Here is a 27,100-nt window from a genome sequence, read left to right as displayed (position 1 = left end):
AATCAGTATTTCCTTCTGCTTGCTACTATACAAACAACAGCAACAACCATCTGTCGACCGGTCAGCCACACTGCTGAGTCTGAGATTCCACAAGTCAAATTTCAGGCAGATCAGACTCAGTGAATCAAGCCAACAGAAAGGAAAGGGCTCTGCTCCCTTTTTTCATTCACATGAACAGTGACAGACTTTGTATTGACTGTGTGTGACTAAACCTTTACATGAGATCTCAATAGCTCCGCTTAAGCAGACAATTCCAAAGAATGAACACAAGTAGCAGAACTCCTCAGTTAACTTTCAGTTTTCAAGTTTCTTTCTCTCTCCAATCCTTGGTCTCTGTTGTGAACTCACATCCTCTCAATCTCTGTCTTCATCACTCTCTTTGCCTCTCCCTCCTTATTTCTACTCAGGGTAAAAACGGGATAACAAAGGCCAACAAAACTCTTCAACTCAGTGCATCCCTGATTAATATAAAAGCATTTCTGTTTTGCAAGATGGATGACTAAGAAACACAGCTGAGCAGTGACTGGTAAAGACAAGGCTGAAAAGGAAGGGCTTTGCACATAACTTTGGAGGAGATTTTGGCAGAACTTTGTGTGACAGCACAGCAACTTTGAATACGGCATAGCTCCGTTCTTTCTTTTTACAACTTTAGTTCAAAATACATCAATAATTTTCCAGCTCTGACATCTCCCATAAAAATTCTGCAATCATATGAGGCCTCCCAGGTCCACCAATGCCGATGTTCCAAATTATGTCACAGTTTTACAGACATGCTCACATCAACCTTGCTCCTCTACACAATAGGTCACATACAAAATGATGCAGAGTTCAGTGTGTTCTGCTCGGCTGGGCAAAGAACATGATTTAAGCCACTTTTATCATGGGAGGATTGCCGGTGTCAGAGACACTGGTTTCAGCCTCTCAGAACTGGCAGATCTCCTGGGATTTTTCATGCTTCAGTCTCTGTACGAGGAAACATGTAATAAACAAAACAAATCAAAGTGTCATGAATAAAGTCAGCGTGGCTGGTTGTACGCTTCACTGCAGAGAACTTGGGCTCTTCTCGAGGCACAAAATAGTCTCATAGAATTTATGAAATTAGTACAAAAAAAGACACATTATGTAAACCCTTTGCTGCTCCAAAATAAACTTTACACTAAACAGTTTTTACATAAAGTTTTTGTTACATTAAAAGATCAGCTAAAGGTTAAGTTTCCAACAGTAAAGTTAGGATCGGTGGAGATATCACAGGTAAAAATAAAACGGTTATGTGAAGGTTCAAGTAAACTCACACAGAAAAAAACACTGGCAGGAAGATACGAAGAGAACATGGATCGTCTGAGCTGAATAGAAATGTCCATGCTGATCACAACAATCCTTTCCACAAGGCACGAGGGCAAATAAAAGTCCACCTTATAATAGATAGTTGACTGTAGGTTAGTTATTATTGTTTGCTTATTATTGTTGCACAGTTTGCATTAAGTATACTTTTCTCTGTGTGAAGCTCTGCAGGTACCAGCACATAGAGGTGAGTGAGAACCTGCCTACCGATGCCTGGTTCCCTTGCACAGCCCAGTCCGACACAAATAATGACCTGGAACATTCATTTTGGCTGAAGGTAGGTATGTGTGTGTGTGTGTGTGAGCACATGCTGTATCTGTTCTCCCCTCCACTGAATGACTGTGGGTGACTTCTCTTCTGCAGCTTCCAGCACTTTCCAGTCCTTTTTTAAATGGGGTTTAAGGGCCTCTCGCAGGCTGCTGGCTCAAACCTCCACACACTCATACATTCCCAACTTTATAACAATTACATTATTCATACAATGCATTGGTTACTTTAATTACTCATTTTCTAAGTCAGCTGTGAATTATGAGGTCTAATGATCTGTAGATGATTACCAAATCATTATGTACGTATTTATTCCGTATTTGCGGTTTTATTTTTGACTGCAAGGCTACTAATCATCGAAATCGTTTAATAATGATCATTACAAGTTTACTAATAGTGGAAGAACAAGTGTTATATAATTAACTCATGATTCATAGTTAAATACTTAGAAGGTTAATAAGTTATTAAAATACTGGCGTCTGAAGGAATAATAATAATTTTGCTATCATAAATAGATCTCTTAGTCATCTTGAAAACATAATTCATAATTATAATTTATTATGGCTGCAGAAAATGCAGGGCAACAAAAAAAAAAGTTAATTACCCACGATGTTGTTGATCATTTAAAAATTATTCTTGAACATTTCGTATCATTAGCTAATTGTTAATTGATTAAAAAGCAATGTTTAAAATTGATGATATTTGTTGACGGAGCGTTACAACAGCCGCTGCTGTGGTTAAAATGATTCATATGATTATCTTTGAAGCTCCAACATGCTCTAACAGGGCTTCACATAGATGTCCTGGTTTGTGTACGGTGCTGTATTTGGACCTGGCTTTCCATTCCAGACCTGTGTCTGGTTCTCATATTTAGTAGTTTTGTATTATTTAATCTTTCCACAGCCACAGTTCCCACATCATCAGCTCTGCAGGTCCAGACTAAGCGTAGGTTGTTAGGTTAGGTAGATAAGGTAGGTTGGTAGCTGCTGATTTGACGGCTAGCTTCAAACCTTGTCCTTCAGTCTCTGGATTATAGAGTCCTTCACACTCAGAAGCTTTCCTCCTCCCTTCCTCGCACATACTCATTCATTTTTTTTCTTTCTCTCTCATCATTTCCACTTCTTTGTTGAATGACTCATCTTTCCAACTTTTTTTTTTATTTTTTTTTTTATGGATGCACTCTTTATCAGACACATCTTTGCAACCTGTCTGGAGGGCCGCCTTTACCCTAAAGACGCTTTCAGTGTCTGAAAAGCCTTCATTATAACACCCGTATCTGCCAGCTCTCCCTCAGACACCTCTTCTTCCTTGAAGTGTTCTTTCGATCTCTGAAAGGCCTCCCTCACTTAAATATCTTGTCTTGCTCGATCTGAAAAGCGTTTCTCGGCCGCTCTACCGTATCCATCTCTGCCAGCTCTCTAACAGGCGTTGCTCTATTCAGCAGTTTTACGTCTTCATTTGGAAGACCTTTCTCCTTTTCTAAAAGACCTTTACACTTTCTTTGAAGTGATACTTTACTCAAAATTTTGATTATGATTATTTTGATTAGGAAACACTCAGAGTCTGTAGACTCGACAGATGGCTGTGAAAAGTTGTAGTTCTGTAACGGAGAACAGAGGCCAGGGTCAACTTGGAATCACAGCAGTTCCATTGGATTCCAGTCATAACACAGTTACCATACCTCTGCAGTATAATACAAAGCATGTGTATTGGTGAGGACACGTTACAGTACCCACCTCCTGCTCTTCAGTGGCCTCTCTTACAGGCCTATATCTGGCTTGTTTGCTTTTTAAAAATTATATTTTGTAGTGTCCAGTTCTTTCCGTGCTCAATTCCTGTGCTACTACACCCCACGCTTTCCACAAGGAGCTACACAAAATGTTTTTCTATTAATTTTTTTTAGGCTTTTCTTTATTTCTTTGAAATTATTGCCACTTTTACCATTGATCCAGGTGGGATTTGTTCATCCTGGAGTGGCAGCCTCTGTAATGGTGTACTTGGCTTCAGACGGGTCATGGTCTGGGGAGCAGTGTCGGAGGACGGCCACGATCCTCCTGTCTGATACGACAGGCAAAAACCACTCACTAGGTACTCTTTATGTGTATTGCTTTGTATGTATTTGATCATTTTTAAAGCAAAAATATAATAATTCTGCATAATAAGAAACTGTTTGTGGGCTTAGAAGCTAAAGGACTATTTGAAACCTCTCCATCTGCTTAGGGGCACATGACCTCTCGTGCCATCGGAACCCGTTGGTGGTGAATGTGACCCACGACCTCTCTCAGCCCTTCTTCCTCACATCCTCTGTTATCCTCCTCTTCTCCTCCCCTTCTGTGGCAGTGGGAGGTGTGGCTTTGAGGACCTCCTGTCACTTCAGCACCTTCGCCCTGACCGGGTGCGCATCAGAGGGTGGGCTCTCCCACAGCTACCTACTAAACACACACACACACGCTTTCACACCTAACATGACAGTTTCATACTGTGCTTGGAAAAGGGACCATAGGCAACTGTAAACCTCCACAGATGTACACGCTTCATAATAGTGGACACAGGTGTTCTCATTTAAGCAAAGAAAACATTTGAATCTACAATAAAAGATAAAGAAACGTATAAAAGAAATATGCCAGGTGTTTGGGAGTTTGACACATTTGTTATAAAAGCATAAAAAAAGAATTTATACGATGGATTTTTCAGAATTCTGGCAAGAGTGCTCCATGTTAAAACTTCAAAAGAGCCCTCCACCGACTGCCTTGCAGTCCTCCTATAACGTTGTCCGACTTACGATGGACAGAATTCAGGCTTGGTCTTGCTGTGGAAGGCAGTGGCTTGTTATTTCTTGTTGAACTGTTACCATAACAGGTAAACTCCCAAAACCCTGGAGTATTTTTTAATCAGATCTAGCTGAGACAGAATTAGTGATCAGCTCAGGCTTCCTAGTTGCCTTTGTTGTCTCACCCTGCCTCTCATGCCTCTCCTTCTCCTTCTCCCTCTCTTTCCACCCTCCGTCCCTGCAATAGCTGTTTGCGGCAGCCATGTCAGATGGACAGCTGCAGCCCGCCTCAGTTAGAGCACGCCTCTGTCAGGTAGGCCCTTTGGAATGAAACGCTGAACAATCAGTGAGCTGAAACATCCAACAAAAGAACTATCTATATATCAGTGTGTGTCTGTAGGTGCACCGGAGGAGGGGAGGCCTCTCACTGCTCTGTTCAGTGTCACCGTGGTTTCAGTATCACTGTCCTCAATGGCAGGGGAAGCCCACCCCATCAGGTAAACTGGACTATGACTTACACTACTGAAACAACACTATACAATGTCCTCTGAATGTTAAGTTATCCTCTATTCTACATAAACAAGTCTGTTTTGCATACATTCATATTTTAAATTCATCCAGATGTAACCATGCTGTAAGATGGGCAGCGCCAAGGTTTCATGAGAGAGAGACACTGACACTGATGTGGCTAGCAGTATTTGCTTCCAGCAACTTCTAGAGTGGCGCTGCAGTAATTTGTTCAACTATTTGTAACATTTTGTTTTCTTTTCCTCACTCAACATTTGTGGTTGCATCCTCTTTTACCTCCCAAAAACTGGAATAACTCAATAACAGCAATAATAATCCTGTGCACGATGAGAAAACAGAGAAAACAGATTTTATGTCGTCTGTTCTCAGTCTCACTTCCGACATTGCCTGTCAAAGAAAGTGCCTACAGAATCCAAAGACTGAATTTAAGGGATGGAACGGGTAAAGGTATAAACTCAGCCAACTCATGCCACAAAAAAAAACTCCCCATCTCTTGTCTTTTTCTCTCTTTCTCTCTCGCCCTTGCTCCTTTTCCTCTTCAGAGAAAGACAGAGCTGGAGTGTTTTCATGGCTCATGGGATCGTGTAGTTAGCTGTCAGCCTGTAGACTGCGGACTGCCTGATCAGTCTCATGTCTACCACGCCATATTCAGCTGCCCCTGGGGAACCACCTTCGGCAAACAGTGTTCCTTCACGTGTGGATCACCAGCCATACTACAAGGTAACGGGTGGCTTTGTCTGTTCTGTTGTATTCTTGTCTTGTTTGGTCAGTCGTGAGCATATTTCTTGTTGAACATCAGTGGACCACGAACAAACGACTGACTAACTGTAAAATACATGGATACATACATAGATAAGCTTCTATCCATTTGGCTGCAGGCAATCTCAGCTGACTTTGGGAAAGAGGCATATATATATATATATTTATATACTGTATATATTTCTGAATGACAGAAGTCAGTATTCCGAGACTAGATACTTTAAAGACCTCGCCATCTTAGTGTACAGACAAACCACAACAAGATGCTTCCACTAGCTACACTAGAGACATTAGACCTTCATTTTAAACAGTTGCAGCTGATAAATGGATGCATGTTTTTTTCCTGTGCTTATTTAAACCAAAGAGTCTGAAAAACAGCTAAGACAACAGGAACTAATGGACTGTACTGCACTAAAAGGCCAGTAGAAATGCCATTTACAAAATCACATCCACATCTCCTCTCAGTGAGGCTTACTCTTCGTAGTTCTTCTCCTCAGATGTCCACAGTGTGAAAAAAAAACACCACTTACATCATAAGCAGTCAGAACAAATATTGCCTGTGGCACCCATAATTAGGAGCACCGCCACACACATGCACAAAATTCATAGTTACACACAAAAATAAAAGAGGCATTACCCCTCTTTAGTAATGTAAGTTACGCAATGGAGTCGATGCTTCTTGAAGTAATTAGTTGGAACAAGCGTGATGTCCACACTGGTCTGTTTGTGGTCAGAAAGCCACAGTGAGCGCTCCAGTGTCTTGGTAGAGTCAGCAGTTAGACCCATGTATTCATGATCTAAATACAGATTGTGCAGAAATAATTCTATTTGTGGCTTTTGGTTGAGTGAAATATGTTCGAAGGTCATTATGTATCACTCAGCAGTGAAAGCACACTCTGCAGTTCACAAGAATATGTCGAGTGCGCACCAGTACAGCTGTAATGGATTTCGATAAACACAACACCAGCGCAATGTTTAAATAGCTTATAAAAAAAAATGTGATGCCATGTTAAAGATTCATTACATTTTATAGACTCAATAAAAATTGTGAAAGGTTTTGGGTTCTATGATTCTCCACACATACCAACACTCATGCTTCATGTGGGGCCACGCACGTATAGAAAAAGTTTTTATATAGCTTTAGGCAACGTTGAAGCCGTAGTCTCCTTCTCCTCATAACCGTACAGGACAGAGCCATGAAACGAAACCAGAATGTTCAGTTTGACAGAAATGAATCCATGATGTTGACCTACTTGTACTTCTCACATGTACTTTTTTGTCTTTTAGTTGTAAAGTGCAGAGCATGTTACTTCTGCTAATGTATGTTTTAAAGCACGGCTGTGTAAAAAGAAATCACACAGTCTTCCTCTGTCAAACACATTCAACACACTAAAGGGTTTTACTGATCCAGCTTTTCTTGGTCTCGTATGACCAGCAGCCTAATGTTTGCAGTCTTCAGATGGACATTGCTCTGTACTGCATGAGTTTGCTGACTTTATGAGTCTTCTTTACCTCTGGTGTTGGTATATAATGTTTTAGCTCGTCACGGATAAACATTTCAGGGGTTTTATCGTCCAAGAAAAACAGGAAGCAAACACACCTGGAGATCTATGTTGTTTCCTGCTGGTGGCTCCATTCCAGCTGACTCAGAAACATCTCAGGAAATGAATGAAAACTAAATGTATCACTATCCTGTAATTACCACATGTGTTTATGGTGGAACACTGCTTAGCAAAAGTTACATTACTCACTTTAATGCAATTAATGCCATTACAATTTATGCTAAACTGCATTTCGTTACGCTGTCCTTGTACATGTGTAATGACAATAAAGTTGAATCTAATCTAATCTAATTTACTGTTTCATTGAGGCATTTAATGGCAAAATGCTGTGGAAGTAAACAACTTGTTTCTAATAATCAGCAACCTCATCATACAACATAGGTACATACAACCATATCAATAAAAAAAAAAGCACTACAAAACATGACAATATACATGATTATATACACTGCATGACTAAAAGTATGATCCAAAGGTTTATTCTGGTTTAGAACAAGTTAATTTGAAAGAAGAAGAAGAAGAAGAAAAAAAAATGTTTCTACATGTACTATTGTGGCTTCCTTTCCTTTTCTGACAACACTTTAAAATTCTCTTGAAATGCTCTTATATTGAAATCCTCCTCTTCCCCCACCCCCACCCTCTCCTCTCCTCTCCTCAGGTGACAGTGACAGGTTGGTGTGTTTGGAGGACGGGCTGTGGTCCTTCCCAGAGGCCTACTGCAAGATAGAGTGTCCAGAGGTACCAAACATACCCGATGCCAAGCTGCTAACAGCAGACTGTCTGGCCTCAGGGCATGATGTTGGCTCAGTCTGCCGTTACAAATGCAACCCAGGCTTCTATGTAATAGGGAGCCTCAAAAAGAAGACACCGAGGTAAGTGTTGTGGGATTGTTGGCATCTCTGTGGACAGAGAATACCGCTACATGCTGCCAGAGCTCGAAGAGGCAGTCATATTAGCATCACTCATATTTACATAGTTTCTTTCCAGTGGGCTCTGTGTTCTGACTGACAGCTTAAATGATCAATGAAATGAATTATTTCAGGCATATTATTTCTTTTAATGTTAAAAAGAACTATGCACTGTAACCACGTATCGTGGGTTGTGGAATGCCTTTAAATACTAGTAAGTCTGCGTAGATAGCAGACCAAAGGAAATGCAGTGTTTTATCACACATGCCTCCCTGTGTAATGGAGGAAATTCCATCTTTTCCTTTAGTTTATAAGATTCCCATTACGTACTGCTTAATAAAATTAGGGTCTTTGATTCAGATATTTTATGCAACAGTAGAACAGTGCATCACATGGACACCCAAACCCCAGGGCTAAAGTTTTAAATATCGATGGGTACAGTTGAAAGAGGCACTTTGTGGTTCATCATCTGCAAAACAACGCTCTGTTTCGGAACAAGCCCACATTAGGGTCCAATAAAAAATGTACCGCTGCTAACTGGGCCTCGTCATTACTTTGCCAGTTGCATTTGTTGGGTAACTGCTCATTACTGAACGCAGTTCACATGTTGTTAATGAAATGAGGGTTTCCTAATAGAAGGACACACCGCCTCTGGTATAGTTTATACCCTGCTTTAGATGGAGTCAGCCTCACACATTTCAGTCTGTATGATCAGGTTGTTGAGTTATGTACCATATGCTGCATATACACATAATAATGCTATATTTTCCTTTCGGTATTGTCTAGCACTGTAATTAAAATGCAGTGTATCAAATGTCTTAACAAGCTGAGTTATACTATCATAAAAGGCCAGTAAAAATATACATTTTATAGCTTTGTATTCCATGACATTTCCATCCAGTACAGTGAAAAACTGTTTTATGTAACGATCCATTTGCAGCTGGGTATCTTTATGAGTTACACTTTCTCAAACATGTGTGTAAACATTTTAATAACCCCTGATGCTTTATTAGTCCAACATGTGAAAGTGAACGGCAGCAGCTGTTAAAGAGCTTTAGACAGGCTCTTTACTTTTGCCTTTGACACATGTACCCATGTAAATTTATACTATAACTTTGTTACTGTACAATAGGCAGTCCTCCATGTTCAGTACATGTTTGTTATTGGAACAGTAAAAGTAAAATGGGACAATGGAGAAGGTGAGGAGGGGCAGTGCATGTGGTTCTAGGAGAAGGTTGTTTTAATAAATCCTAATACTTTTTGAAAAATAAACCTCTACTTTGGCACGCATCTGTCATGTTGATTATAACTGGTACAGATGTAGTTGTTTAGAATGAAACATGAAAATAATTAATTAAAAGTCAAAAAGGAATATAGAAGGAAAGCAGTCTTAGTATTGGCTACACTCTGGCACCAAAGTCCTCAAATACACTTGACAAATGTTGTATTGTGTGGAATTAACATCACTTAGAGATGATGTATTCATTTGCTCCTGTTGTCTCCAGGAAGTACTTCAAGTTGGAGTGCCTGGCAGGGGGTCAGTGGGAGGAAAATGGCTGTGAGCCGATTTCCTGTCCACCCCTACATGACGTATTCCAGGGCATGTACACCTGCACCAACGGCCTGTACTATGACACCGCCTGCACCCTGCGGTGCTCAGATGCAACAGAAAATGTAAGATTTTTAACAGCTGTCTAATCTCCAGGTCAAATAGAAGTTTTCCAGGGCTGCACACGGGGCTGACAAATTAAAGGACAAACCAAAATAAAGTGTCTCAGTAAGGTGTTGGGCCACCACCTGCCGCCAGTACAGCTTCAATGTGCCTTGACATTGATTCTCCAAGTCTCTGAACTCTGCTGGAGGGATGAACACCATTCTTCCAAATGATATTCCCTCATTTGGTGTTTTGTTGATGGTGGTAGAGAGCACTGTCTAACATGTTGGTCCAAAATCTGGTATTCACCAGGGTTGAGATCTGGAGACTGTGAAGGTTGTAGCATATGACTCACATCATTTTCCTACTCATCAAACCATTCGGTGACAACGTTGCTGATGGATGGGGGCACTATCGTCCAGTTTCTCCACTCAGTTTTCAGGTTTTTCCTTTTATTTGTCCCCTGTCTGTAGTTAGTAAGCCATTCATTCATTTGTTCACTTCATGATTGACATTATCAATTGATGATGACAATTTCTGTCAATGCCTGTCGTGTGGGGAGCTTGATATTTTTCCACGTAACTGCTCAACAGTTTAAAACGGTAATTGCCAAATTATGGTTTCATCTAAACTGACTGAACAAATGATTTCTTTAACATTTTCTCTTGAGTTGTGGAGAGACATGGCACAAAAATTGTAGACCGCACATAGTTCCTTGATGACCACAATGGATTTCAGAATCTGTGTTTGTTTGCAGAGTGAGATTCGCTGCACTAAGGACGGTGAATGGACGGCAGAGTTCACAATGTGCTCTAGGCTCCAAGGATCCTGCTCTCCTCCTCCTAATCTCAACTCCGTTGAGTACAGCTGTGACCAGGGGATGGATGTTGGTAAGCAGAACCTTCTTTTCAGGCATGAGAGTTTCATCCGTCAAACAAACAGTCCTGATTATTTTCACCTCCTTCTGTCAAACAGAATAAAGCCATACACAGTAGCTTGTCTGTCTTTGACTTGTCTTGTTACACACCACTCAGCTGAACAGACAAAACAATCATGGCGGTGGAGCATCTTTTTGTCAACACTTGTTTTTCTCTTCCTCTCACACCCATTCCCTATTTTCTATTGTCAGTCAGTATTTAGGTCAGATCTATGTAGAGTCATTGACCAACTCATGCAATATAAAACCCTTAAATCTGGCTCAGATTCAAGTGTAGGACTATACATCAAGTATAACAGGGTAAATTCGGGGTACAGATAGCAAAAGCTGAAGTAACTGTAATTGGCCAAATACACCACAGTGCTAATTCCTCTGATACACATATCCCATGACTGTTTATGGTGTGTACTTTGATGGTTTTTGATCCAAAACCAGATGCAAATAAAAACATCTCATACTCTGAGTGTACTTTATAAATACAGAGACATTTCTATGTCATTTTCATCCACCATACTGCACTGACCCAAAGCAAATATACAGAAAATATCAACTCTGCTAACTTAGAACTACAGGAGGTTTTGAACCATTTGCAGCACACATGCTTACACACACACACACACGCACACACACACACACACACTCACACACACACACACTCACAAGTCCTCTCACAGTGATGGTTGCCAAAGGTCCAGACCACAGGTGACAGATGACGGTATGGTCTGAAGTGGTTCCTTTTTTTCCCCTCTGTGTTTGCACATGAATAAATTCAACAACGCAAATCGGGGTTAGAGGTTAGAGGATTTGTATTTTTTCTTCCCTTTCCTTGCAGGTGCTGTTTGCTACCCAACATGCATTGTGGCTCTGGACGTGGATCTGCGTGACCCTGTGGTTCTCCCCAATGGCACTACAGCTGAATCTTTAAAGCACTGGATGCTGCCCACCAAAGTGCAGGTGAGGAGGGGAGTCAAGTTACTTCACTTTTGGTTTTTCTCCAGTGATTTTATTTGAGTTCACTTAAGGTCTCATGATTTCTATTCAGTTCTGTATGTCCACGTATAAAAACTAAAAAAAAAACAAACCAAAAAACACAAGTAATGTTTCTACACAGGCACGAACATGGACAGGAGACTGTAGCAATAAATCTTATGGTTCTCTACACACTGACTGTTTCTGCTGACTGGTTGTTTGGTGGCATACAAACACAATTTTTGCCTTTTACAACAGCATCAGGCAATGTCTGTCTGTAAAACCTAGTATGAACCTGTCCCATCCTGCTTTAAAGGATCATAGTGAAGTACCTAACAAACCTGCTAACCATTATTCGTTTCAGTGCGCTTGCATAAAGTTTTGAATTGAGAGAGATTGGTTAACAAATGAATTGTCATATCTGAAGCTGCAGAGGCAGAGATGTCCTGACCTTTAATCCAGGACAAGATAGGGAAGCGGTGCTTTACCAGTTAAAGCTAAAAATAGACAACAATTATAATCATTACTGAAGTAGAATTACTGAAGTATCCTTACATCTCAGAACAGCGTTCTGTCTCATAAAGGATCAGATGTTGCCTGTTTTCTATAGAAGCTAGCGTGGCTACCAGCCCTTCAGTCTATCATTTCTGTCATTTTTGTGGGCGTGTCCGTGTCCTGTCATCCCAGAGAAGACAACAGCAGCACAAAATCATGATACTGACTATAACACTGAATTTAAGTGAGATTTGCTACTAATGTTGTCATGAAAACATATGTTTTAGTGTGGTCCATATTTACATGTACTGGTGAACAGCTGAATTGCACATGGAGAAGGTGGTTTGTGGGGTGGAGGTAGTGGGAGGGGGTGTAGCTGGTTCTCTGGCTTCTCTTGCCTATCTATAAAAGTCACCGCATGCCAACCCTTTAATCTCTAGTATGGCTCAAACTCCAAAAACACTGGATCCTTCCTTGCGTGGCAAAGAAACATCAGATACTTGGGATTTTGGCTTGTTTGGCTTTACCATTATCCTGATATTGGATACCTAAAAATTCACAAACTCTATATAAAGATAGTTATGCTTCAAATGAATGTCCATTTGCTCCGGTTCAGTGGCATACAGAGCCCAGAGGAAGGGTCTTGTACTGTACATTTCAGCTTCATCATGCAACAGTTTAGAAAGTGGCTGCATCTGTTTCTGAGCTGTTGCACGATGAGGCATGATGTGCTGAAAAACGAGATAGCTTGATTGGTTTAAATAACAACAACAACTGAGAAAGGGATTGTGGTTCTGCTACCATTTGGAAACTCTTGGCAGCTTTTATAAAACAGTTATTGTTTTGCTCACTTGCTGCCATGCGACCGGTTCAGGGCACAGTGAAAGCCGATCCGTTGACAAACAGGGCTGAGATTTTTACACAAAAACACCCATCGGAATGAATAATGTATCCAAACATCTGGTGGTCTGAACAACAGCGTGGAGTAAACTGAGCTACTGCTCCAGACTGACTCACCTTTGCTGATAAGCACAAGGCGAAGTTCGTTCACAGTTTAAGACAAAGACAGCTCATCTGTGGGACGGTCGACATACAGCAAAACAAAAAAACAAACAAAAACAAACCAAAGAAAAACGAAAAAACACAGGGGATTTGCTGCCATACATATTTGCAACAGAACTCTCATCTCCTCACTTTGTTAGTTACATGTTAGCTTCAGGATTAATATTTATATCTCTGACCTGTCATGTGTTCATAAGCCTTAGTGTCACCTGAAATCCCTGGACAAAGACTGTCTGGTCTTTGCTTTACAGTGTTGTTCTAAAATTAGCTATGCTAAGGAAAAGGTCTACAAAAGGCACAAAGGGTTTGTGCTTTGCCAGTACCTCCCCCATCCGATAAGGTTGAGACTAGTGCACCCCCCCAACTACCTGTTTAAAAGTATTTTTCAATTTGAGACCAGAAACTAGTAAAAAAAAACAAAACAAACATAACTAGCAATTTGTTTTCTTAATAGGAATGACCTCAAAAGTCTGTCAGAGTAAGTGGGAATGCCTAAAAATGAATCCCTCAGTCAAATAGCAGCTGAGATTTTTGAATCTATCATGATATGTGCAAATGTGTTTCATATCAGATATTTGACTGAATCACTGGCAAGACAGTATCTTTTAGAGTTCTCTAGGAAAACATTTTTAATTCCCAGCTGCACCAGCTAATCACACACTATCACACAACCCAGTCCACCTCATGTGTATGTGAGCGTGTTCGTTATCATTCAAGTGTTTTTGTATTACTGGAAATCACAGGCAGATAGCAAAACTAAAGGTTCCAGTTGACGTCAAGCCTTTTAGGAAACACACATATCTCTCACACACTGTGTACACAGGTCACCACGAACAAACTTGTGGGATTGCCAGATTTTGGTTCTGAGTTAGAGCGCTTTTGTTTTGCTTTGAAGATAGGTCACATTACCCAATATCATATCTCAGGAATGGCTTCTACGTTAACGCCGTTGCGCACGCTGCTTCAGTTTCACCTTACTTTTGGGTGGTCAGTTAGCCAGCCAGCCTGTTAATCCACCCTTGCCAAGGTCAAATAGTTGGATGGAGGTCTGATTACTTGCGCCATATCTCTGACAGTGCCTTGTGATTTCGAGGCATTGTGTTATCTCAGATACTTCAGAATCAGGTCTCCCTCGCTGGGTCAGGCTGCACAGGAAATCACAGGGGAGGATCCACTTTCTCTGTCCATATTTGTTAGTCAATCAGCTATCTTCTAACCACCTTGTAAATTCCTGGGGTCAAAAAAATGACTACAGCCTCACCCAAATTTTACAAAATTTTAAGTTTTGCATCCACTTGAGTTGTATAAGATTATTTTTTTTAACCATCCCAAGGGTTTTGTGCATAACAAAAAGCAGAAAGGCATCGAAAGCTTGAAACTGTCATAATGCATTTCATATGTCCTTGAAAACAACAAGATATCTGCGCAGAACAAGTGCAAGATGTAGTCTTGTTCATTTTTATACAACAGTTCATTGTTCATTCCACTAAAACTATGGATATTTTAGTATTTTAGTAGATATTTTAGACTGATTTCAGTCAAACTTCAGTGAACTGCTTTCAGATTAGATTTCATCCAACTGATTTTAGGCCTAAAGAAACTTCAAATGAAAACATGCCACAAAATGACAGGTTGCATGATTAAGAATATAGCTTTGCTAGAGGGGTTCTGGTCTTAAGTTATCAATTCAAACAATACAGACATGAAAGATGACAATGAAGATCAAATGTGTATAGCAGTTATGTTGTGCATAGTTTAGCATGTATATCATATTTAACGGGTCAGCCAATTTAGCTGGCTGGGCTACTGACTTTTCAGTGAGGCTAAACTCCCTTCTGTAAGCAATGTAGTGTCCTGTCTCCATCCTGGGAAAAAAAAAAAAGTCATTTTCCTCCCAATTTTCAGATTTCCATGAGCCTTGTTGTGGACATACACAGTTTTCATGCATGCCATGTTTTTTGCCTTTTTTTCTAGTGCTTTCTAGTGTATCTTTTCAGGTTAATAATGGGAACCGCATGAGCCAGCACAAACGTAAACTTTTTACACATTATTCTATAATAATCCAAGAGATGTATTGCAACAAAATTGTTGAGTATATTCATGCTCCCAGAGATAGCCTCCTAAGATCTGAGCCACACACATTCGTTTCACTGACTCTGACATAAACATGGAGAAGGATTTGGTAAAACAATCTCACCACAAGGTCCATTAGTAGCTGTTCTGGAGCATTTGTTAGCTTAAAACTTGAGATTGAAAGTTTTTGTTTGACCTTGGAAACAGCAATTGGCAAAACAATCTAACCATAAGGTCTATTACTGATTACGAAAGGATCTCTCAAAAACTGGGTGACTCAAATTATGTTCAAATGATATCAAAAATATGTTTAACTGCCAGTTCACGTATTGCAGTAACAGAGCAAATATATCTTGTGTTGATCAACCCTCATAGGGGAGCAACACTATTTGAACAGACGGCAAAACAGATGAATTGGTGGTTTGATATTTGATTCTGAAATTGGAAACTCACTAGAGTAGTTCTTGAAAAGGTTGGCATAATTCTCCATCCATCCATAATCCTAATCACTGGCTACATAAAGGATGCACACTTCATATCAATGGTTTGCCTCACTTTGTCCCGTTCTGATATCGTTTTCCATGGCAAACACAGTGGTTTTCCATTTACTGCGACTGCATTGCTCAACCGTTGTTCTTATGCGCTTTGTTTTCCAGAGCATAGTCTGTACAGGGATGATGAAGTGGTACCCTGACCCTCAACACATCCATTGCATCCACTCATGTGAGGTAAGAGTCAAAACAGCCAAGCATCCCTGCATCAAACAGAGGAATTTTTCCACCCAGATATGAGTCTCGCTCAGGTCTTTGAAACTGTTAAATGAGCGAAAGTCTATTTTAGTCATGATGGATACTGTATCTGGCCAAGGACTATAAAAATTATTTACTGCAGTTGAGAGTGCCTGGGTTAAGACTCTTTCCCTTTTGAATATGACAGATCTGATGTTTTAGCAGTAGACCTTGGGAATACAATGCCCAAATTCTAATACCTTGCCTGGTCAATGCTTGGGTGCTGACACTTGGATGCAAATACAATGCAATGACGTCATGAATATTAGCGACTTCTGGAGAAGGCTTTAGCTACTTTCCATTGAAAGCAGTCGTTTACAGCAGTTTTCAGTCTCGTCTTAAATTTCGCACATTGACCATGCATGGTCCAGTCATATAAAACATACATACATACAAGTCACTTTTTGTGACTTATGAGCCACTGGGAGGACTAAGAAATAGCGCCATCTACTGTGCACAATCAATGTCCAAGCACTGGCCCACCACATGTCAAAAAATATGCCCAGGCCCCTCTCTGTTTTAGTGCAGCAAGAAGAGAAAAAAAAATAGATCAAAGAAGACTCCAGTCAACAAAGTTGTCATGGCTGCATACACCTTTTGGACCATACATTTGGCAGCCTCCATGAAACACTGTTGTCCTTGGGTATCCATTCAAGCTGACAGAACATATGTATCACGTGGTGCAACTGAGCACCAAGGCACTTTGTGAAAACACAGCTTGATGCCTCTTGCTTAACCAACTGGTGCCTTCTTTTTCACAAACAATAGGTGTAAATGTAATCTGTTCTTACATAATATGTCTACTATGTGCTTTCAAAGCCTTGAGGTCAGGAGGTTCTCAGTTTGGCTTTCATCCTGTTATTATCAAATATATTTTATTAACATTGAGATAGAGAATACTTAATCCTTAAAACAATTACACCATTTCTGGGCATAACCGCATTAAAGTTACTGCCCCAGCCAGACATTTCCAACAATATTAAACATGAAGCAAAACATGCTGTATCCCTGTTGTCATCACTACTCAAGATACCAGAGCCAGTGTGCAATGTGCTTCACATTTCATGATGACAAATCTCAGGCAGAAATTAATATTCTCACACTTCAAACTTTATAAGAATCCTTTTAAAATCTTTCCAAAGAACATTTTTTTCCTGGGTTCCTGGCATTGTCAAATGTTGTTATGCCTGCCAAGACTAATGGATTATCTGATAAAGGGAAATAAATTAATCACTGGATTATGTTAGATTTAGATTAATCATTCAGGCTGACACAAGGCTTTTAAATCCTTCTGCCTAGTTTGAAAACAGTCCACCCAGTGAGTGATACTCTTCTACAAAGGGAGCAGGATAAAGTTTCCTGTTTAGTGACAAGGTAACAAAGCCAGATTCATGGTATATTTACATGCATTTGCAATGAAAATAGATTTGATTTTTATTGGAAACAACAGCTAGATACTTGTAGAAGTAACGTTTTAACTGTTCAGTTTAGCATTATCAGTGTTTAACTGTACATTTTTACTGAGACAGGTCAGTGTATGATAAAATGGGCACTGATTGTTGGTAATGGGTTGAAAATTGAATTGACAAATTGATTATAACTGTTAGAAGCTGTTCATCTACTGAGCAAAGCAGAAACAAACAGAACAAAGAAATTTGACACGCTGAGATGACTGCTAAGTACACTTTAGTTGTGGTAAAGTCGTTCCCTGTATCAACCAGTTCCTACAGGAAGCACAGCAGGTCAATCTCCGAACACAGAAGGGGAATGATGTGCCTTGGGTCACACCACTCTTCAAGTGGAGGTGGCCCTTGCACATGTCTGAACTGAATGGTGTTAAAGACCTGCGCAGGCAGGACTTCAGCAGGGGTTCCACCCCTCATGGGCCAAGCTCAGAGCACTATGCAGTCCGGGTGAGAAATGAGACCGAGAGGGGGCGGAGACTGCATAGAGCTAGTGCAGACTGGCTGTATTTCTGCCAAATTTGTTCCACCACCTGCGGGTGGAGAGTCTACTCTCGTGGCACGTGTTGCTTGAAAGGACCAGAGCCTGGTGCTGCTCCACATGATTATCTTCTGAGCTAACTCGTACAACTGCAGTGAGTGAGTGCCGCCCTGGCAGTTAATTTCCTGCCTGAAAAGGATGAATTGCATGACGTGGGACATAGGCAGGATGCAGCCTCTTTAATCTACGGTGCCAGCCTTTTGGCCTGAAACATGTTAGCCTGTCAGTGGGTAATGCTAGTACATGTTAATGGGTTGTCTATGAACTGTAGAGTAGGTAACCAAGCTAGCGTAGATGAGCTGAGGAAGCTTCAATAGTTTCCTCACAGGAATAAAGCAAGACTGATTTAAAAGAGGCTGGCTGACTAAAGCGAGTGCACCCCGAGCACAGTTCGACCTGTGTGTCACTGACAGTTGTGGTGTCATTGGAGCTTACGAGTCTGATCACGCCAATAGTGAAAGACTGAATAGCTTTAGAGAAAAAACTAAACCTGTCACTCTTGCTTCAGTTTCAATTATGACAGATGACTAAACTATATCTTTGTCAGTCACATTTCTATTGTTTCATCATTGTGGATGAATGCTTCACTTTATATAAAATTGGATAAGTTGTGTGCTTTGAAAAATGTTTTTGCTCAATCGATTTTATCCAGCTTGTACATAACAAGAATGACCCTGAGCTCATCAGCTCACAATGTAATGTTGGAATGAGCTCAGAGGAGAATAGAGAGATAAGTCATTTCTACTGCTTTCTGTTTTATGACATTTCATTTTTGCCCCAGTGGTGGGAGGGTCAAAGGAGACACTGTCCAACACTTAAATCCACAACAAAATACCTACAAAATGACAAGCCAGAATGCTGTAAAAATGTGATATGTGTGTTATACCAGATAATATACATGTTTACAGCAGAATTATTTCTATGAATTTGTTAACTACTTATACTGCTGAAGCACCACTATCAGTTCAAAACTCCCTCTTTACCACAACTTTGATTCATGATAATATATCCAAGACTCAATCTGGTTATATACTTGATGCAGATATACTTGAGCCAGATGTATTTCACAACATCAGGAACCTTGTTTACATTCTTCCATTTACTTTGTGATGTCTTGCTGCAAAACTACCTGCACTGAAAATATGTAAGAGAATGGTCATGAAATAGGAGGTGGTCGTATATGAACTTAAACCACATCAAAGATACTCTTTGGAGAAGAGATTATGTTGACAGCTCCAAAAAAATAGGATGGTAAGTGGAAGCTGAGTTATGAGTATTTCGTCAAACAACTATCTCCGAGGTCAAGAAAGAACATGAAATATTGAAAGTAATTGACAGATTGACATAAAATTTCATGATCACGTTTGGGCTTTCAAAGGTAAAAATTCCATATTAAATATTGATGATTTTGACTTCATGGTTTTTCCTCTTGCGCCACCCTCAAGCTAAACTCCCTTGTATTATGATCACCACGACTGAAATAGTAATAGTAAGGAACTGTAAAATGATAAGTATGGTTTTCGTTCAGTAAACACCTTTGTGTTGTGAAGTCTAATAAACATTGGAGCCTCTAGGAGTCGCTGTGGCACGAGTTCAGACTTTTGAGCTTGTCCAATTTCATAATATTTAGTGTGTTCTGCAGTTTGTAACATAAATGAAAGTTAGTTTAAGCTGCAATTTAACGTCCATCTCAGCTCAGTAACATTTTAGAAGCGACAGTAAATCATTTAAAATCCTAAACCCAGTTTTTATTTGGCATTCGTCTTTTGGGTTCAGAAAAGGCTGGAACTACTGATGGAACACATAAACTGTTGATGTCTCACGGTATTAAAATATTCTTCCTATCTGCCAGCACTACATTTTCCCCTTCCACCTTCCCGTGAATGTTGCTAGGCAAAACAGTTGCTTATGACCCGCTCCTCCATGACAACACTGTAAATTATACCAGACCACATGTGCTGCATATGCGCTATGCCAGATCTTATCCAGATGCCATTTCTACCTCTCCTCCTTTTACGTTCCCTCTCTTTCCTTTCTTTCTTAAAAGCAGGTTGACAATTAGCGTGCAAGTCAGGTCAGGCATCTTATCGGCACAGCAGCCCCTGCACAATTGCCAGACTGAGACTCTATAATTTTTTTTTTTTCAGACTTCAACATTTTTCAATTATTTTAAAAATCAACTTTTAAGCTCTAAAAAAAAAAAAAATAATAATAATAATAAAAGAAAGAAAAAGAAACGTACACTACTGACAGAATACCTGCTGTGTCTTTCCAGAAGTGTCTTCACACTTTATTAGAATTTTCACAGCATAATTAAAATCTTTGCTGGACCTGTACAGACAAAGAATGTGATAAGTGTCTAACGGCAAACCAATTAAACGCATTGACTCATGCATCACTTCATATGAGGCATTTAGACAAAGAAAATCTATTTTAACCATTTGGTTGGTGGAGGCTGTGCTAATCCTCTTGATCACATCATGGCGCACTGTATAGTAGTTTTCTAATCTGAAACAAGCAACAGTGAGTTTCACATTGAGGATTAAGGATAGTAGAGTTTATATCACTGTAGTTCTACATAAGCCTGAAAATTTACAGAATGCATGTGATTCTGACCAGTCAACCGGGCTCATTCTAACATTAAGCCTGCCTTAAACAGGCTGAATACTTTCTGTTTCGTCTATCAACACCTGCTGTTATTTCAGTTGCAAAACTTAAAGACGATAGCCAAAGAATTATTTTTTGCTATGCACGGCTGTTTCTTCTAATTTATTATGAAACACATGCTGTAGTTGTTTAATTGAGGACAAGCACAACAGAAGCAAATTACACAAACGAGTCCCTATAGACTAAAGGCAGCCAGAAGACGAGAGGTTGTTAGCTCAGATGACAGACAGCCGCAATTGTTGGACAGCGTAATAATATACTGTTTCTTTCTTTTTCTGCTGAATTCATAATAAGTTAAATTAAAAAGTCCAAATGGAGCAAAGCATCAGCTCTCTCCACAGAGGAAATAGTTTGGAAGAGGCTTTCCAAGTACAAAGCTTGTTATCCAAGTAGAAGTTAAGGAATTTTGATCAACTTAGATAAAGATGTCTGATTGCAAGCATATAATCTACTGATTTTGCTCTTTAGAAGTGGAAATTGTACTTTTACTCAACTGTGGCAAGAAGACTGCCCTGTTAAAAATGACCCCATAGGTTGTTTGCACCTAAAATTTAGCTAAACCATCCCATAGCCTTAACCATGTGTTTGTTATTGTTATCATAATGACCAGGTCCAATACGTCTGTAGCTTATACACCCCTATGAGTCATATTCAAGGGTAGACAAACGACAAACGGTGGTTGTCAAGGTCCTGCTGTTTACTGATTTATATATAATGCAATACTTCACTTATTGCTATGGCTTTGTGCTGGCAAGCCGTAATGTTTGTTTGGTTGTCCATCCGTCTGCCTGTAGAGACATCCGACTGTCTCTTGTGAACTCAGTATCTCAGGAACACCTTGAGGGCATTTATTCAGATTTGGCACAAATGCTCAAGGATGCACTGATCAGATTTTGGTGTGCAAAGGTCACTGTGACCTCACTTCCATCCTATTCTTCCTTCAACGTCTTCACTACATATGAGTCTGGACAGACATGGATGAATTGCAGCTTGGCTGGTTGGCAGAAGCATACAACCCAGAGCAGGAAATTCTAGTTAAATTAACTGCCTAGTTAAATGAATGAATTCTTCTCCACCTGTTCAGCCATCTGTTGTCAGTAACTTATGCAGGTCCAGTTTGTGGTGGCAACAGACTAAACAAAGTAGGCCAATTTCACACTGCCCTAACCACATCTTCCAGTTGTTCTGGGGGAATCCCACTGTGTTTACAGGCTACCCTGTAGATACTATCTTAACAGTATGTTCTGGGTCTTCCCTCATGTCTCCCTTGAATCTTCCAGTTGGAAATGCCAGGAATATCTCCAGAGGGAGTTACTCAATAGGTAACCACTGGGACAATCTCCCAGCTCCACTCTGGGCTTCTTCTGGAAACATATGCCCCGTCTACTTCCAAGGTGTATGGGGCTCACTGGCTCACAAGGCCCAGCACCACCAACTCACGTTCCTGCTCTTTGCAGGACAAAGTGTTTTTCCTGCAAGAGCTTTTCAGGTTTTTGAACAGTCAGATGTTGAATTCCCATAGTGAGGAGCATCTGCATGACAGTGTTTCCATACAACAGAATGGATCAATAAACTATGTTGCTATCCTTGATGATGAGGTTTAAGAATCAGTTAACAGTCATCAGTCTGTAACCTCTGCATCACTGGTTCACAATAAAAGCCCTTCAGTGGTTCCCTTGTGGAAGGAGAAAACATCTTACCCTTCAGCTAAACATATAAGCTGCATGACACAAGGACATAGAGTCCCCATGACATAAAGTGGTTCTTGTGTGGAAAAGGGGTTTTACAGGTGACCTGGTGACATATCATGTTTTAATATGAAAGCAAAAGCAGCCAAAGCTGGTAGGCAGCTGGCAGCGAGTGACATTTAAAAGTGCAGGCACAAAACTTCAATTATGCGTTTATGTGCACTTAAATCACCTGTTTATTCATAGATTTGGGCGGTAACATTATTTCTAAAATATTTAAGTGAGAATCTTGGTTTCCATTTGAAAGGTTAAATATAGAATACAGGTAACTGAAACTACACTGGAAACTACAGCCGTTCAGTGAGCTGGTTTCCACAACCAGCAGGCTATTTGTTGAATTTAAACACTTCCCCAGAGCTTGTCTTCTCATTGTGTCTTTAGTCCAACGCTCCAACCATGAATATTAAAAAAAAAATCTTAAAGAGGCAGTGTCATATTACTGACACCACATAGCATGCTTCTAATAGTCTACAACACATTATCTTATAATACACTTAAAATATACCACTCACAGCTGAAAAATATGGTCAGTGTTTTCCTTTAGTTTTCACTAATTTTTTTCTTATGAGCAAGAAAAAACAGGAGTCAGTGATTCACCAGGGACTATGGCTTATATCCCATAATGCCCAGGCACACTAAGGTGGACTATGTTTTACAGCCTCCAGACCCAAACTACATCCACCATCAAAACACACGCACGCACGCACACACACACACACACACACACACACACACACACACACACACACACACACACACACACATACACAGACCTCCCTTGAACTCCCTGAACTGTCTTTCCTATCAAAAGGAAAAACACTCTGAGTCACAAGGAGAAAAGAAAAGGGCTAACCTCACACTCCCCCAACTGTTTTCAGCGAGCTCTGGGCAAGAAGGGTGAACTAGATGAAGGAGGGGGAGATGATAAAATGTCTGCTATTAAAAGAATGATACAGATACTTGGTAGGAAGTAAAAAATAAATATATTGCTGACAGAAGAGTGTTCACTAGAATTCATATCTGTGTTTTATAATGTTCTGATGAAGAACTTGGCATGTGCTGATGACAGCACATGCCAAGTTCTTGGCATGTGCGGGGGATTAAAGTGCAAAGCCAGCTCTTGCTGGTTTAATACCCTTCATTGGTCTGTGCATTGCCATTGAGAGTAAGGGTTATGCTGCCAGGAAGGTGAATGTAAATACTAATTAACCTCAATATGAGCCCTGACCTCAAAACTAACCTCATGTGGGCAGGGTCTGTGAATTTTAACATTTTTCAGCATGGAAAGATGTACATGTGGAATGGAGATCATACCCACAACAAAGCTCAGTGATGGAAATCTTAAAAATTCAAGTTTGTATTATGCATGACTGCCTTAGACTAAAGAGGTAATTCAAAGATTTACATACTAGTAGTGATTTGGGTGAGGCATCTGGTACAATTGCTGGTAAAGTATTTACTCAGAAACAGAACGATTAAATAGATTTATTTGTGCCACGGCAGTTTAGTTGGGAAAGGCAAGGGGATTCGTCAAGTAGGGAGTTCTTTGAAGTGAAGAGAAAACTGCAGAAATCTTCTCAGCAGCTGTTCTCTCCCCCTGCGCAGGTTAGGTAGAACCCTAAGTCTTTGAAATGACTCCATCAGCCCACCGTAGAAAGCCAAAAGTATCTTTGGCACTCAGCACTTATTTTCATATTGTTGGCACTTCAGGAAAGCCCTCAAGGTTTAGTGGAAAACATTAAAAAGGCTTTCATCATGACGCGTTTGAGATTCTATGTAACTTAAATTCCACAAATTTGCGTGCCACTCCAGTTTCTCGGGGAGGACTCCCACGCTGGCCAGAACACTACAAAAACAGTTTGAGGAATTGTCATTAACAGGTATTCTAAGTAACATGAAGTGTACCTGAACAGTCATCTAGTGACATCTGTGTGTCTATTCTATTCTATCTGCCCTAGTTTAAAAGTGTGCTAAATGAGATTGAATCTTTTTTTTTTTTTATCATTCTGTCAGATCATTGTTTATCCTGGAATGTTGAAAGAAATCATTTTTACTCTGTCCTCACAAGAGTGGAAGGTATTTCTACTTGTGCAGAAGGTCACATGCACACATTAGACATTAAACAGATAATATATTACCATCTAAATGACTACCACAGCAAACATCAGGCAGCACAGACATAATTATTAAACACTGTTAGTTCACCATTTACCTTCCTGCTTTTTAAGGTGACTTTAGCTGTCCCTCATTTGTAAGTCACTCTGGATAAAAGCATCTGCCAAATGAGTAAATATAATGTGATGGATACATCACATCATCAGGTCCTTTCTGTGATGTTCTGCTGACTTGGGCCAACACCTTAAGAAAGTTTAGCAGAATAGTCCAACATCCTGTTCAGCCCCTCTGTGTCCATTCTCAGCATGTGGCAAATATATAAATATATAGTAATGTAAGCCTACCTTAGCATTTAATCATTTACATGTAACACCTTGCTTAGAATACTATCAACCAAATATGTAAACAAATCATGCAAATTCTTAAACACGTGACCAGTGTAATGCTAGCTCAAGGCAATTGCTAAAAGACAGCTAGGCTAAGTAAATAAGCTATTTGGTATCTCGGACAGCGCCTTTGTCATAGCAGCTTAATGCAGCTTGTGCTAGCATACTGTTTTAAGTTGTTGGGGGAGTTTTGCTGTACCCCACATGAAATTAGAGTACATGTGGATCCTTTGCTAAACAAATCACTCATACTTGCTTGTGCATGAATTGAAGTGTTAATGAGTATATAAGTGGCTCTGGTATGACTGAATGTACTACTAGGATTTGACTTGGATTATGCTGCACAAGTGTTTATTTTGAGTTATTGATTGATTTTATTTCAATGATATTTGTCCAGAACAGTATTGCATAACAATGTGTGCCTCTTACTGAAAATGTTTTCTGGGATGGTGAGTCATTTTCTTTCTTTTGGGCTACCCAGCTTTTCAAGCTGTGTGAGGTAAAATGATCATTTTGGGAATAATTATTTTTAAGTCCATAACACTGTTTCTTGTTTATAACTTGTGTGTAGCCTTTTGGAGGGGACGGCTGGTGTGACACCACCAACAACCGGGCCTACTGCCAGTATGACGGAGGAGACTGCTGCCCGTCAACACTCTCCACCAGAAAGGTACACAGACAGACCTTTCCAGTGCTTCTCCCCCTGTCAGCTGTATTTACGCATTAAGAGAAAGATCGACTTTCATCACTTTTCATCACAGCACTGTTTTGTGTTTTGATTTTAATAATCAAAATACAAATTTCAAGGCTATTCTTTTAACACAACTTTTTAATTTCTGTCCACTTTGTTTGAAAGGTGGCAGAGGGTTGTTTGGCTCGCTTCAGGCTTGCATCTTGCAATCAAGATGGAGCTCAGAAGCCGAAGCTGGATCCAAAGCCAAATTCTTCCTGTTTACAGTAGTAGAAATCCGTCTTGTTTGGCACAAGCACTGTGCCACTACGCAGAAGATTTCTACAAAGCAAACAAACACAGATCCCTGCTACTTTCCCCTCTCTCCTGTTAACGACTGCGCCTATTTAGTGTCCCTCATCTGTGCTTAAGACAACAGAGGAGACTTGTACCCTCTAGCTTTTCCACTCAAATGGTAAATAAGCAGGTTTTCACTACCCCATGCTGCTATGCACTTTCTCACCTCTCATATTAAGCCATAGCTCCACTGCAGAGGGAACTAGTCGGGGTTCAGGACATCAGAACGCACTTGAATATGGTCTTAATATACCGGATGAGATTTTCTTTTATTACACTATAACAGTTTTAGCAGATGAGAGTTAAAATCCCACTTTAGTATTTTGGTGATGGTCCCAAAAGACCCCACTTATTTTAAAGCATCTTTTGTGGAGATGAGAAACCTTTTTGTATTGCAGCTCTACAGTGTGATGTAGGCCTATAATCTAATGTAATCACTGTAAAATGAAAAACATCCCTTGCAGGCCCAATCACTTTGAGGAATATGTTGGACATCTTTGTGTTTATCCATCCTAACATACTCTCCCTGGTGATAGCTTGCTCATGCTCGCTACAAGATGCAAATGTATCACATTACACTAATTGCCCTAAATGACTGCTGTATATATTGGGTGGCTAAGAGGAATGGTATGAATAATAATGAGCAAGCCCAGGTTGGGCCAGTGGTGGAAACCAGGCCACTTATTCCCTCAACTGCTTTTACATAAACACATCTTTTTTTCCTATTTTTCTGCGTTTTCATGAGAACTTCTCTCCCATGTGGACTTTTGGGACTTTGTTCACCCCACCTCCCCCTTGCTATACCCTATTTGGCTACTGTACAGCCACATATTCATGACACTCATTCAGGGGGCCCTGCCTATTAATTCCTATGGCCTACAGTTGGCTGAGCCTCGGCTGTCTCCTTCATGTCCGCAGCACGCCATGACTCACTGGCAGCTCCTTCCTAAATGGAGAAGGAGTTCAGTGAGTCTGTAGCTGCCGTCATAATAAATGAGCTGCCAGATTGCCACTAACTGCTCTTTTACAGGGGAAGGGGG

At 40.3% G+C, this 27,100-nt stretch overlaps 1 protein-coding gene across 1 annotated transcript in view; it reads left to right on the top strand.

Moving 5' to 3' along the window:
- Positions 1–27,100, top strand: part of pappa2 (pappalysin 2) — a 71,840-nt gene that overhangs the window by 40,667 nt on the left and 4,073 nt on the right. The window contains exons 15-26 of the mRNA XM_041056027.1: positions 1,505–1,618; positions 3,561–3,696; positions 3,829–4,003; positions 4,626–4,691; positions 4,779–4,875; positions 5,449–5,626; positions 7,886–8,099; positions 9,641–9,809; positions 10,547–10,679; positions 11,559–11,680; positions 15,982–16,053; positions 25,605–25,703. Of these exons, the coding sequence (XP_040911961.1) occupies positions 1,505–1,618; positions 3,561–3,696; positions 3,829–4,003; positions 4,626–4,691; positions 4,779–4,875; positions 5,449–5,626; positions 7,886–8,099; positions 9,641–9,809; positions 10,547–10,679; positions 11,559–11,680; positions 15,982–16,053; positions 25,605–25,703 (1,575 nt within the window). The remainder of the gene's footprint in view (positions 1–1,504; positions 1,619–3,560; positions 3,697–3,828; positions 4,004–4,625; positions 4,692–4,778; positions 4,876–5,448; positions 5,627–7,885; positions 8,100–9,640; positions 9,810–10,546; positions 10,680–11,558; positions 11,681–15,981; positions 16,054–25,604; positions 25,704–27,100) is intronic.

This window comes from Toxotes jaculatrix, chromosome 14 (assembly GCF_017976425.1).
Source record: "Toxotes jaculatrix isolate fToxJac2 chromosome 14, fToxJac2.pri, whole genome shotgun sequence".
NCBI lineage: Eukaryota > Metazoa > Chordata > Actinopteri > Toxotidae > Toxotes > Toxotes jaculatrix.
This window is presented reverse-complemented; position numbering and strand designations above follow the sequence as displayed.